Raw genomic sequence first — 13,212 nt, 5'->3', positions numbered from 1 at the left:
AGAGGACTCAAACACTCACACACGCTCACGCACGCACTGACACACACTCTCCATACGCGGGCTCGCACGCAACACACACTTGGAGGCAAGAAGACGCACCGAAGACGCACGAAGGTCAGAGGCTCCTCACTGATTCTCTCTCTTTTCTCTCAACGGCAGGAGAAAGAAAAAGTTTCCCGAAGGAGAGAAAGAAAGAAAGAACGAGTGACGCTCGGCGCGAGCAAGAGAAGACGAGAGAAACCTCTTTGGCTTCATACCTTCTGCGTCTTGGACACTATTTTTCCGTTTTTACGCACCAGTCGCTCGCTGTGGGAATCTCCTCAAACTGACTCCCAGGGTTTGTGGTGCTACACAGTGAGGAAGAGGAAGAGGAACCGGACCAGGGCGAGCCGAAGGGGGTCAACTACTCACCAGGTAGGTAAGATCCGACTCGGGTTGAACCCTGCATGTCTCTGCAGGAATATTATAGGAGGTGTTTTAAAATCTCACTTTTACGCACAGGAACTCTCGTCATAGCGAGATGAAATAGTCCAAATGCAAACCCTGCCTCCGTTTGAAAGGTGCATGTGTTTATTATAAGAGATATAAATACCCTTAAAGAAATATTAAATTGGGTTTAAAAATAGCTCACAGCGCCACATGCCATTATTAACTCACTACTGAGCCGCACACAGGCTGAGTCGCTGTCAAGGGAAAACACCTTAAAGAACAACTCTCCTGATTGTGATATGTTCTATGTGTTCAGAATGAATGTGCTGTTTTAAGAAAATTCTGAAAACACCACAAAGGAGATAAAAATAGCTCAGAACTCATCATCACATTAACAGCTCTGGGTCCCCGTTGCAAGACTATGACATGGAAATACAGTAAAGCAGCTTATGGCCGGATACATGTATATTATATGAATATTATATGTATTAAAATACCACGAGAAGTAATTTAGAAGTAGCTGTAGGAGAATTACTGGTATTTTACATGATTTTGGGGCATTTTACAGCAATATTCACTCAATTACTGTGATAATATGATACAGACACACACACTCACGCTGTATGAACTCATGGTGACCAGGTCATAGTGATGCTTTATTGATAACAACATTTATGCTGCTGCTCTGACAAACCGGAAAATTCCCCTTGAATCACAGTCAAATCAAAGGAATCCTGGTTTTCTCTGTGGGAGGGCAGAGATAACGCCGGCGTGCCACTTCACCTGGAAAACCACACAGCAGCCTTCATTGTGTGTCTGTGTGTGTGTGTGTGTGTGGGTGCCATTGTGCCAGTGAGCCCTCCTTCTCCAGGTGAAAGGCTGAACTGGCTCAACTCGCTTTGTGAAGCAGGGCTTCATTTAGAAGCTGCCATTCACAGACGCCTTTTACACCCAGGACACACTCACACGTCTGCTGTGATCAAACTGGAGTATGATGGCAGGCGGTAGGAGTCTGAGAGTGTTTGTGCAGACGGATGATGAACAAACACACACACAGACACACACACACACTCACACACGCACACACAACATCACTGGAGCTGTTTTTCCTCTAATACAGTAAATTGATCCCGTCTCAGAACACCTTGTGGTTCTTTTAAAGCTGCAGCCGCCAGGATCGCTTTCATTCTCCAGCAGAGGTTTGTCTCTGTTGATGGACGGTTCTACCTGCAACACACACGTTTACACTGCAGCTAAATATAGTCGTTCAGTTCCCAGATCTGTTGTAAAGCAGCAGAGAAGAGTCCGTGCCAGCGTGACAGCCTCGTTCGGTCCTGCTGTCGTGTTCAGGGCTGCAGCTCTCCAGTCCATTAATCTGCCAAGTGCTTTCTTTGTTAATTAGTTAATTGTTTTTGTGACATATTCTCATGGGTTTTCTGTCCAAAACCCAAAGATGCTCAATTTGCTGTCGACTGTTTCTCAAAGAAAAGCATCAAACTCTCACATTTAAGACAAAAGAAGAAGAGATCAAGACGTTATCAGAGGATTTGTTTATTAATTGACTGATTGTCAATTTACCTCTGAAACTGGATGAAATCTGTCTTCAGACTTGTTTGATCGAGCCAGTTATGTTATTGCATTTGGAGATGAGCTGGACATTGTTTCCCAGAATCCACCTTGAGTCCGAGATGTCCGTACAAACTTTGTTAAGATTAAGACGTAACTGACGATTCTCTCAGAAACAGACTCAGGAGATGAGAAGCCACAGAACCTGCAGGAGGAAATAAAAACTACACAACTCTGAGTGTTAAACATTACAAAACTTGGTAACGCCTAAGATCCATTGATCCATATTTATAATATGACCTTGTGAACTAATAAACTATGGCAGAGGTGTGAAAGTTTGAATTCAAACTCAAGAAACTTAAGATTAAAGAATTAAAACGTCTCTCTTAAGCTTTACTTTAAATCATTTGCTCTACTTCTTTAACTTTTAAGGTTCAAGTCTTTATTGCCCCACTTGTGTCAAATTGATATAACGTGTGCAAACAGGTTGAACAAGGTGTAATCTGTATTTCCATGATTCATAAGGTCTCACCTTTCTCTGCGATGGCAAACAATCGTCCACCTTTTGAGCGTCAGTGATCAGAGCCGATCTTTTGTCTCCAGACGGAATCGGACGTCACGTTGTTCAGACGGTTCTCAGGTCGGATCCAGATCTGAACAAAAACATTCTTTAATTCGGATGTGAATCTAAATGTTTGGATGAAACTTGCAGAGATGTGAAGAGGAAAAGAAAGTTTGTGGTTGTGTTTCTATATCTTGTCCAGTGGAATCCTCTTTACATCTCCAACTCTCAAACTGTTAAATTAGTTTTCTGAAGGTTGAAAGTCGTGTATTCGTGGACTTGGATCCTCTGGAGCTGCTCGATGCTTCGTGGTGAACTTTCCTCCCGGGGGGGGGGGGGGGGGGGGGGGGGGGTAGGAGGGGATTCATCTTTCCCACAGTGATTTTTGCCGAATCACCAGTTTCTTTGGCAGCTCACTCTCTGGTTTGTTGTAAACAAGACACCACCAGACGTAGAGATAGGTGGAAATTCAGCAGCTGTGATCGGGTTTGTTGAGTGACTCACATTTACGTTGTGTGGTTTAATCCATCTGCATGGACCAGGATGTTAAATTAAAGACATATGTATATTACTACTTTAACTAGTAGTGGTTGTTTGAGAGAATGCAGCTGGAGGTAGAGATGGGATAAGGTCATTGTCTTCTCTCGTTTCACTGAGGCCGAGTCGAGGCCTGCCTGGCTCCCTGGGCTGAGGCTCTCCGGGCCTATTTCTGGGCGAGGCGAGCCCACCACCCACACATCCTGCAGGGGTGGAGAGAGGCATGTGGTCCTCCCAGCAGCCCGGGCCTGCTGACTGCCACTCCTCTGTCAGCCTGGCTTCCGCAGGGCCTCACATGCACATAGGAAGAGTCCGAAACAAGCCTCAGTCTGATCCCCTCTCAGTTCGAGGTGGCAAGGAGACGATCTGAGAACAACCAAACATCCCAACCAGAAGAAGTGTAATCACAGGCTGCTGCCGATGTGGAATCCAATGCATGTAGAAACACTGACGGCTCGAATAGTCCATTCAAATCCCATTTGTTCTGCATTTTATCCCCTTGTGCATTGGAGCAGCACTGTAAGAAACACCTTCTCTTAATCGCAGGTGAAGGAACGACTTACTGAGCCCTGTGAAAATAAGCTTTGTAGTTTTTAAATCTTGAATTCTGATGTTTTAAATGTAGATTATTAAGTTCGGGCAAAGCAAAGGACTAAAATATCCTGTCGGTGCCATTCAGGCTAAAAAATAACTCCTGTTCAGGCCTGATTAACCGAAAGCAAGCACCTGCCAGGAATAGAGAGTACAGTACGTTTCTGTGGAAATGTGTCTCCTCTTCAGGTCACGGCGATAATTTGGTTCTGAGTCAGTTGGGACATGAAATAACCGATGAAGGTGTGAGAGCAGGTTTGGATTCGTCTTTCAAAAATGCAGCTTTCACTACTTTAACCCGGTTTAACTGTAAATGCCCCTTTTATGACTTTATGCTTTTTCTGTTTATTGTCTTGATCATGATCGTCTCTCAGCAAAGTCCCTATTTCACGTTGTTGTGTTGCGCTGGTTTCTGATCCACTTGTGTGGCGTGCTGTCCCTCAGGTATGGCGGCGGTGTTGCCGAGGACCCTGGGTGAGCTGCAGCTCTACAGGATCCTGCAGCGAGCGAACCTGCTCTACTACTACGAGGCCTTCATCCAGCAGGGCGGCGACGACGTGCAGCAGCTGTGCGAGGCCGGCGAGGAGGAGTTCCTGGAGATCATGGCCCTCGTGGGCATGGCCAGCAAGCCGCTGCACGTGCGCCGCCTGCAGAAGGCGCTGCGCGACTGGGTCACCAACCCGGCCATCTTCAACCAGCCGCTCAGCTCGCTGCCCGTCTGCAGCATCCCCGTGTACAAGCTGCCCGAGGGCTCGCCCACGCTGCTCAGCGCTCAGGACCGGGCCAACACCGCCAGCGTCAAGATCCCCAAAGCCGTGGCAGCCGCCTGCTCAGATCCCGGGAAGCTGGAGGTGGCGCGGGACAAAGTGTCGGCCGGCTCGCCCCTGCAGGGCGGCAGCGAGGCCCGGTTCTGGTCGGGCCACAGCAACGACAGCGAGCACAGCCTGTCGCCATCGGACCTGGGCTCGCCCTCCTCGCCCAGAGACGCCCTGGAGGCCCTGGACGCTGCCGCCGTCCAGTCGGTGCTGGAGTGTGTGGACAGGATGGCCCCTGGACTCCCTAAAGCAGACCTGGCCGAGGTCAAAGATCAACTGAAGAACAACAAGAAGTTAGCGAAGATGATCGGACACATCTTCGAGATGAGCGACGAGGAGCCGCGGAGGGAGGAGGAGATCCGTAAGTACAGCGCCATCTACGGGCGCTTCGACTCGAAGAGGAGGGACGGCAAACACCTGACGCTGCACGAGGTTCATCCACCTTCTCCTGTTCAGTGAACTTTCCTCCCGGAGGTTTGAGATTGTGTGTTTCCTGACCTGACTCGTGTGTTTGATGCAGCTGACGGTGAACGAGGCGGCGGCTCAGCTCTGCATGCGGGACATGGCTCTGCTGACACGTCGAGACGAGTTGTTTGGACTCGCCCGGCAGATTTCCAGAGAGGTCACGTACAAATACACCTACCGCACCAGCAAGTAAGAGCTGCAGCCTTCTGGGCACTGATCTCAGATCGCTGTGATTCACATCCGTCCTGTGAGCGTCAGATTAAAGATGTAATGTGGTTCCATTTGTTTCCTGATGTGTCTCTGCAGGTCTCGATGTGGAGACAGAGACGAGCCGTCCCCCAAAAGGATCAAAACAGAGGTACGCTCTTTGACTTCCTGCACCTTCCTGATCTAGAGTGTGTGAAGTGTAGAGAGAGTCCAGCAGACGCAGCTTTGTGTTGTTTTGAGTTGTGAACAACGTGACTTCTCACTGGTCCTCTCCTGACACTTGGCTGGGAGCTGGAGCTGTGAATGGCTCCTCTCAGTTTGTAAACCTCTGATTGGAAACATGTGGCGGCAGCAGGGACTCTAACCACCGTGAGCCGACACCTGCCCACGGACTAACGGAGGGAGTTTCCTGTCAAATTCACTTTCAGGACATTTTACTGCAGAAAAACCCAAACTCCCCAAAACCACAGTTTGTCTGTCACCTGGTTCTCTTAGACACAAACTCTATTATTATTAGAAACCAAAGGTCTGACCCCCTTGAACTCAACCCTGACACGAAGGGTAAACCCAGGTTCCTCTGTGTGCTCTGCGTCTGCAGGAGAACTTCTTCGACATCCAGGAGGCGCTGCAGGCCATCCACATGCGGCAGGAGATGCTGAGGGAGCAGCTGGCCTGCGCCAAGTTGAAAGGAGAGGAGACCGTCGGGAGGAATCTGCAGGTGAGTCCTTGATGGATTTCCACGAAACTTGGTTGAAGGATGCGTTACACCTCAGGAAAGAACTCAGGGAAGTTTGGTTGGAATCCGGATCAGGGACCAGATTCTAGAATCGTTTCTTTAACATTGTGAGATAGAACGTTTCTGTTTATGATGCAGATCCACATCACATCTGGATTTAGATGTGGTTCTTTACCTCTTGGGCTTCAACTGAGTTCATGTCTAAATGCAGAAAGATGCTCCTCAGAGGTGAGGACACAGATTCTCTTCTGCACCTCAGCTGTGGAGTTGAAAGAATCATCAACTGCCGCGACAGATTTCCACATCAGCAGATGTTTGTGGCGGCAGAATCCAGTTTGATCCCAGTTAATGGTCTTTATTGGTTTCCATGCTGCTGCTGCGGCTTGTTCCTAATTAGAGTCAGAGAGTAGGAGGAGAGCTTTATGATAACTCATTACCCAGAGAACACATCGGTGCCGAGTGTGTCGACTGCTCTGTGCACGTGGAACACATGTCTGGTGTGCGTGTGGATTCTGGTTGATCACTTTGTGCGGCTGCAGCTACACTTGTCATTTTGATGTGATTTCCAGAAATCGCATTCAGGAGAAGAAGAGATTTCACGGCGTCTGAGCGTCTGAACGTCCCAGCACGATTCAACGTGACAGCGATGTGCAGACAATGAGCTGCTGGTTTTATTCCAGTGTGGATGAAACTAACTGGATTAGTCTTTTTTCTTAGTAATAACTCCAGCTGTTAGAGTTTCTTCATCCAGAGCTCAACTGGTTTGTGTCCTTCAGATCCAGCTGGAGCGTCTGCTGGCGCGGCAGATGGAGATCCTGCAGGACGCCGCCGTCCAGGAGCGACTCCAGGCTCTGGACTGGAGGATCCCCCCCGCCGCTCTGAAGTACCTCAATGACGTGCAGCACACTAACGGAGCGGCGGCCGACGCCAGCAGGGACCACCAAGGTGAGGAGAAGGTTCTGTGATTCCAACAAACCACAAATGTCTTCTTCGGCTTCTCCGCGCCAGATTTTATCTTCAGTTGTTAAATGCTCGGCTCACTGCTGCCCCCTGTGTCCAATAAGGGGAAGACTTTCCGTCTTCAGCCAAATTGACGCCATTGTTGCGTCTTTGAGGCGAAACTGATTCTAATTCAACTCGATCTGTTTTCTGCTAATTTGATTAATTTCCTCTCGTGAATGCTCGAGGAAGGTTCTGTGAGGATCTTCCACACGCAGCCGCGGCAGCTGTCACTTTCTGTTTTTTTTCTTTCTTCACCTCCGTTTTTACATTTATTTCATCTGCACTTTTCCGCCACAGAGGTGAGAGAGGGAGAGAGAGACATCATTATTCAGGATGTGACTCCTGCTCCGGGCCTCATCTCATTTTCATCCTGTTCCTCCTTCACCCACTCCCGACAGCTCATTATAACGCTGTTCCCACAAATCCCACAATGCACCTGTAATTATCACGCCCACGCCTGTTTACCTCCAGCCAGTTGCCTGGAGGGGGGCGTCTCTCTCTCTCCGTCTGGCTCTCTCTACCTCTCTCTCTCTCCTGCCTCCTCCTCTTCTTCTCTGCTTTTCTTCCTCGTGTCCCTGTTTCCTCCGTCATTTCTTTTTGTCTCAAACAGTTTGACGTTTTAAACTCCCTGTTTTTCCTAATTTGTCCCTTTTTCTCTCTTTTGTCTATTTCTATATTTTGTCTATTATCGAACTAAAAACCTGCAGAAAACCTGAACCTTGTGGATTGAGATATTAAAGTCGATAAATCAAATGGAATTAAATGAATGGCCCCTCACAGATAATAAAACCCTGATTCAGCTGAAGCTTTATTTAATGTAATTGACACAGAATCGTGGAAAACCAACAAGGTGATAGAATCCAGACGTAAATGACTCAGATAATATGCAGAGTAAACCTCCTTGTTACTGGTGAATGAAAACAGACTCTGGTGAATCCCACATTAACACGTGTGTGTCGGTATTAAACAAAGAGCAATGGTTCCAGCGTGAGATCTTCCGCTCGGCGTCTTTCCCTCTCGCTCCCAAAGGCAGAAGAAGACAAACACGAGGGATCAGCAGCTCCACTCTCCTTGTTTCCACTGGGAGTTTATCAGGGAACACGTCAAACCCAGTGAGCGCTGGGAGAACATCTGGGCTGATGTTTGCTTTTGTCCCCGATGTGGATTCGCTTTATTTCATTTGATGATGAATACGACACGAGAGGAAGAATAGAACCTGCTTTTAACAGAAATATTCTTCTCTTTATTGTTTTTTACAGCTGTTATAGTAAAGTATATAGAATATATATAGTATATTATGGGATAGTATAATAAGGCATAGTCTCGTAATAAATGTAATGTTTTCTTAAAATGGTTTAATTTCAAATGAAACATCTTAGCTCCCTGAACACTCACTTGTTTTTCCGGAGGGTTCCACCTCACCTCACGGTCTTTACTCAGTTTCCTGAGTTAGTCACAGTCAAATGCTCTGAGAGCAGATTTAAGGAATATTTGTTTTTCTTTTTTCCAGACGAACGTCCAATCAACTTGCGGGTGGTGAGTCAAAGCATGCAGGAAGGTGACCTCCCATTGGGGAAGCAGCTAGCCAATGAACTGAAGCGTCATCACAACCACAACCACAACAACAACAACAACAACACAGAGGAGACCAAAACACCAGCAACGGGTTCGTGAGGGTCTTGTATTTTACATTGACCAGCAGGTGGAGGGATGGGTCTCCGATCTGAGTCTGAATTAAACCTCTTGATTCTCTGCTCTTCAGAAAACGGGACGTCGCAGCGGGCGCCCAGCAACGCAGAGAAGAAGACCATCAAGTCAGAGCCCGAAGACTCCACATAGTGCCTCGCCCACCCTCCCACTATACCCACTACCCAACCTGTACCCACTCCCAGTTCATTCTACTCACACTTGACCGTATGCAGTTACTACCCGTCAACAGATACTAAGCAAGCACAGCCACAGTAGAGCCTTAACAACCAATGTTGCCTCATGAATAGCATTTATTTTTCTTTGATTTCGTCTTTTCGTTGTTTTATTTTGAAAAGGTATTTGCCAAAGCCCCTGAGAGCCGGTTGGAGGAGCCCTCCAGCGCTCGGCAGGTCTTTGTGTGTAACTGTACATGTTCGATTCCCATGTCCTGAGTGGTTCGTCCTCTTTACCTCTGCCTGGGTGAGTTCTCTGTTGCTTTCTGTGGACGCCGGGTCGCAGGCTGTGACGTTGAGTCTTTACTCGGGCGCAGATTCAGACACGAGACAAAAGGCAGGAGTGTTGCTGCAGGACACCAGTGAGGTGAGCTCAGCCCAGTTCCACCAGTTTATTACACGACCACAGAGGCTGAAGCTGCGGATGGTAAACCGGACACTTGGAATTCAAAAGTGTTTTAAGAGTCTAGTGTTTCCTCGTTAGATATTTTGCAAAACCAGCTTCGTTTCAAATTGAAATATGAGAACAAGTTTTAGATTTGATTGATTGATTCCATGGTTCTCAGAGGATGAATCCTGAACCTGAAGGTGCCCCCCCCCCACCCCCCCCCTGGCTTCAATCCAACCTGTAGCTCAGTGTTAAGTAGAGAATTATATTCATGGTTCCAGGGTTTTGAGTCAAATATCTTTACAAGCATCCACAAAGTCGGGAAAAGACTCTCTCAGGATTAACTGCACAAATTCAAAATGTCTCCATCAGGACGTCGAAACATTTGTCTCCTGAAAACGTCTCCCGTCAGTCTCACCTGTCTTTTGTCTTCGGTGCTGAGACTTAGAAGTCTGTCGGAAACAGGGTGGAACTCAGCTACTTGTGTTCTGACACGACCGACTATACGTGTGACTAATAACTGAATATTTATTGTAAAAAAATTTAAAAAAAGCAGACACCACATGATAGTAGTGGTCATGCAATGTGTCCTAACTGTGAGATTCCTATTGGCTGTGGTCCTATTTAAATATGAGAAGATAAAACTTGTTTTCCTGGCCACACGTCCTCTGAGCCTCCGTCTCTCTCCCACCTCCCCGAGCTAAAGTCTGAACTGTCGGGAGACTGAGTCAGGATTCAGCCCCTTCACCCCCCCACCCCGCCCCCCCCACCTGGTTTGTGTTATGTATATTTATGGGGGGAGTCATTTCAGAGGAGGATGTACAGGAGCTGTTGTGGAAGAACAGCTGAGGCCGAGCGAATCGGTTCATTTCACTTTGTAATTTTTGCGGAACCCTGCTGTTGAACCAAAACCGTGCATGGACGAGGACAGGGAGAACTTCAGGAAGAAGAGATCCAGTGAAATCCTCTCAATATGAAAACTTTCAACTCATCACAATAAAATACTAAAGATTGCAGGTTTTCAACAACAGCAGCAGCAAAGAGTAAAAACCCCCTGTGTGTTGCGTGTAGTGTAAATAGTACCATGATAACGAGTAGTGTTACCTGATCTCTCCACCGGGGGTTTCCTTCGTCCAGTGTAACTTTGCTGTAGATTTTTCTCGGTGTCAATACGGTGTTAATGTACGTGGAGCAAAATCAAAAAAAAAGAAATCCTAAGTGTCATTGAGGAAAAAGTTTCTGGTATATATATATAAAAAAAAGATGCTTTACATGATGGTAATGTTGATTAGCCTTAGCTCTTAACAGTTTTTAATCCATCAGTGCAGATTTCAAAGATGTGTTGTTGCTGTTTAGAGGTAGATACATAACAAGTAAGTGTTTTTCACTGTGTTTCTGTGTGTGTGTGTAAATATGTCTATAATGTCCCAGACGAGGATTTAGTCTCCCTGCAGATAGTTTAGTCTCACTCAGCGTAATGACACACAAATGCAATATTTATGTCAGTAATAAGTCGGTTTTGCATATTGTATGGATCCATTGTTCTGTGCTCAGTAACTGTACGTCTGTCATCCGGGTGGAGTTCACCTGCAACACGGGAACTGTGTGTGTGTGTGTGTGTGTGTGTCGTCTGACTGTTAGTGCACGAGAGCACTGTGCTTGTGTTTGAAGACGTTGTGCTCGTTTCACAAAAAACTCCATGAGCTGGTTTCGTTTCAAGCAGCAGCAGCGACGACACGAGCCTGACGAGGATCTGAGGCTGTGATCAGCTGCAGGAAAAAGAAAAAGAACCTGTGGCTGAAAGGACAAGTGGATTCTGGGAGATGGAGCCACTGGGGTTTTTGGAGTAAAGGGAATCGAACACTGGCCGTTGTTGTGTCGTACGATGCTCAGCACGTGTCTGACCTGCGTCTCACTGATCACCCTCCTCCTCACTGTTTATTGTAAAGTGATAGATTAGGCTTCACCTAGTTATGCACCTGTTTTTTAAACACTAATATATTTTATTTGTTATACAGCACATGAACATTAAACTTTATTTTTTTGAACTCTATTGTGCCGTGCGTTCTGTGATCCCTGTCACTCTGACTCCTCATACCGTCATGGTTGTTTGATTCCAGAACTCAGTCGACCTTTAGCCGCACTTACCCCGACTGAGCTTTTAAAACTTTCCCATTACATGTGAGTACACAGATTAATCTTTAGTGATTCACAGAAAAAACCCGACTCCTCTCAAATTAATGGACGGTGAAGATTTGTGTTTAGAGTTGAAGTCAACAAAGGGAAGCCGACTCGAGCTGATGGTGGTTTGCAGTTGTTAGTTTCACTTTAAGATGATTTTGGGGCAGTTGCTGAAGTCAGATATCAAGTTAAGTGACTAATGGGCAGAGACGCTCTTTGTACTGTGGTAATAACAGGTTCCAGTCACTGGAGATAATCATGTTGTGCTTGATTATATATTAGCTCCTGGCTGCAGGGAGGAGCTGCAGAGTTTCACTGTCGGACTCAAGGAGGAGCTGGAATATTACTGGTTTGAATCCTGGCTCACGCATCTTGCTTTAGGAACTGTCGAGGTGCCTTTGAGCAAGGCCGGGAAGCCGCAGCTCAGACGTGTGTACAGATGCAAAGGGGTGTTTTGTGGAGTTTCCCATGTAAACACAGGGGCAGATGAAAGGGACTTAAAGCAGAGTTCACCTCCTTTAAAGGAGCCGCTGGTCGGCCTCCTTCTCTTTTCTCTGGGTTTCTGAGATGAATCCGTTCTCAGGCCATTTGCATCAGCGTCACATCAACACATTGTGAAACTGGCTGATGACTCACTGTGACGCAGGTCATACTCACATACCTCCCATCATTCTCTCCTCCAGTCCCCCCCCCCCCCCCCCCCCCTCCTTCTCACACACACACACACACTCACACACACACGCAGACTGCTTTCCTCTGGAGAACGGCTCAGCTCATGAACACCCACGCTGGTTGCTGTTCACAGTGGCAGCCCTGCTTGGCGCTCGAGCTGCCACCCCCCCCCCCCCCCCCCCCCCGTCCTCCTCCTCCTCCAGTGCAAGTCACTGATGATGATGAGGATGTGTTGCTGTGGCAACGGCCCGATGTGGGCGGCTCCACGGGCGGTGGGTGGAAGCCAGCCGCTAAGCAGCGTGGGAGGGATCTGCCGAGCGCACCCATCACCCTCATTTTGAAAGGAGCAGGAAGCTGACTGCTTTTGAGAAGGTGTGGGTGTTGGTGAATTATCGCCTCTCCTCCCTGCAGCTTCGTTAGGGATTCGCCTTGTTTGTCTCCCTTCCTTCCTTCCTTTGTTTTCTTCTTCACTGCTGCATGCAGGGAATCTGCTGCTGCTCACAGGGGATTCTGGGGCAAAATTTAACTTAGAAAGCTGCTGTTGCTTGGAAAAGAAAGTGGGAGTTAGAAAGGTTTCTTATGGAAGACACTTGAGAGGTAAAAGCACACAGGCAGAGAAAGGCCTTCGTTTGAAAATCCTCTAGTTGTTCAGCCTGATGTGAAGATAGAGATCTGTCTTTCTGTCTTGAGACTGAAAATGTGTTTGTTAAACACTCCAGTCTTTGTATTTTCTCCCATATTATGGAATCCACCAGCCCTCAGGGTCAAGAAGGAACCAGTACAATCTGCTCCTTCATATAACTTTCTCTGCGTAAAAGAGAGTTCCTATCACTTGATTTGATTCTGTTGTAAAAACAGAACATGTATATCACATATGCACGATATAGAGCAAAGCAAACCTCCACCACTTTAACAAAGTGTCATGCATAAAGGTGAAATATGACACAATCAAACAAAACTCTCATTAAATCCATTGCCCTGAAATTAACTGTTAAACGATAAAACACACTCCTGTAATGAGAAGGTTTGACGTCTGTTTGTAAAACGTCTAATTGATTCAAAACATGTGATTTGGTGAATTAAGGTAATTTATCTATGAGTTCTCTTATTGCACTGTTAACCTGCAGAGGATTCTGGGT

General features: G+C 47.0%; 1 protein-coding gene across 2 annotated transcripts; it reads left to right on the top strand.

Moving 5' to 3' along the window:
* On the top strand, positions 1 to 11,268 carry LOC128431227 (NGFI-A-binding protein 1). Of its 2 annotated transcripts, none has more exons than XM_053417485.1 (8): positions 1 to 414; positions 4,130 to 4,932; positions 5,021 to 5,154; positions 5,272 to 5,323; positions 5,771 to 5,890; positions 6,685 to 6,853; positions 8,421 to 8,576; positions 8,673 to 11,268. In XM_053417485.1, the coding sequence occupies exons 2-8, from the start codon at positions 4,132 to 4,134 to the stop codon at positions 8,747 to 8,749; spliced, it is 1,509 nt and encodes a 502-aa protein (XP_053273460.1). In that variant the 5' UTR covers positions 1 to 414; positions 4,130 to 4,131; the 3' UTR covers positions 8,750 to 11,268. The 2 variants fall into 2 exon arrangements, with proteins under 2 accessions (XP_053273460.1, XP_053273461.1); XM_053417486.1 differs by having other exon boundaries at positions 1 to 418.
* Positions 11,269 to 13,212: the final 1,944 nt, after the last annotated feature.

Source organism: Pleuronectes platessa, chromosome 24 (genome assembly GCF_947347685.1).
Source record: "Pleuronectes platessa chromosome 24, fPlePla1.1, whole genome shotgun sequence".
NCBI lineage: Eukaryota > Metazoa > Chordata > Actinopteri > Pleuronectiformes > Pleuronectidae > Pleuronectes > Pleuronectes platessa.
Note: the sequence above shows the minus strand (reverse complement) of the source record. Positions and strands in the feature narration are given on the sequence as shown.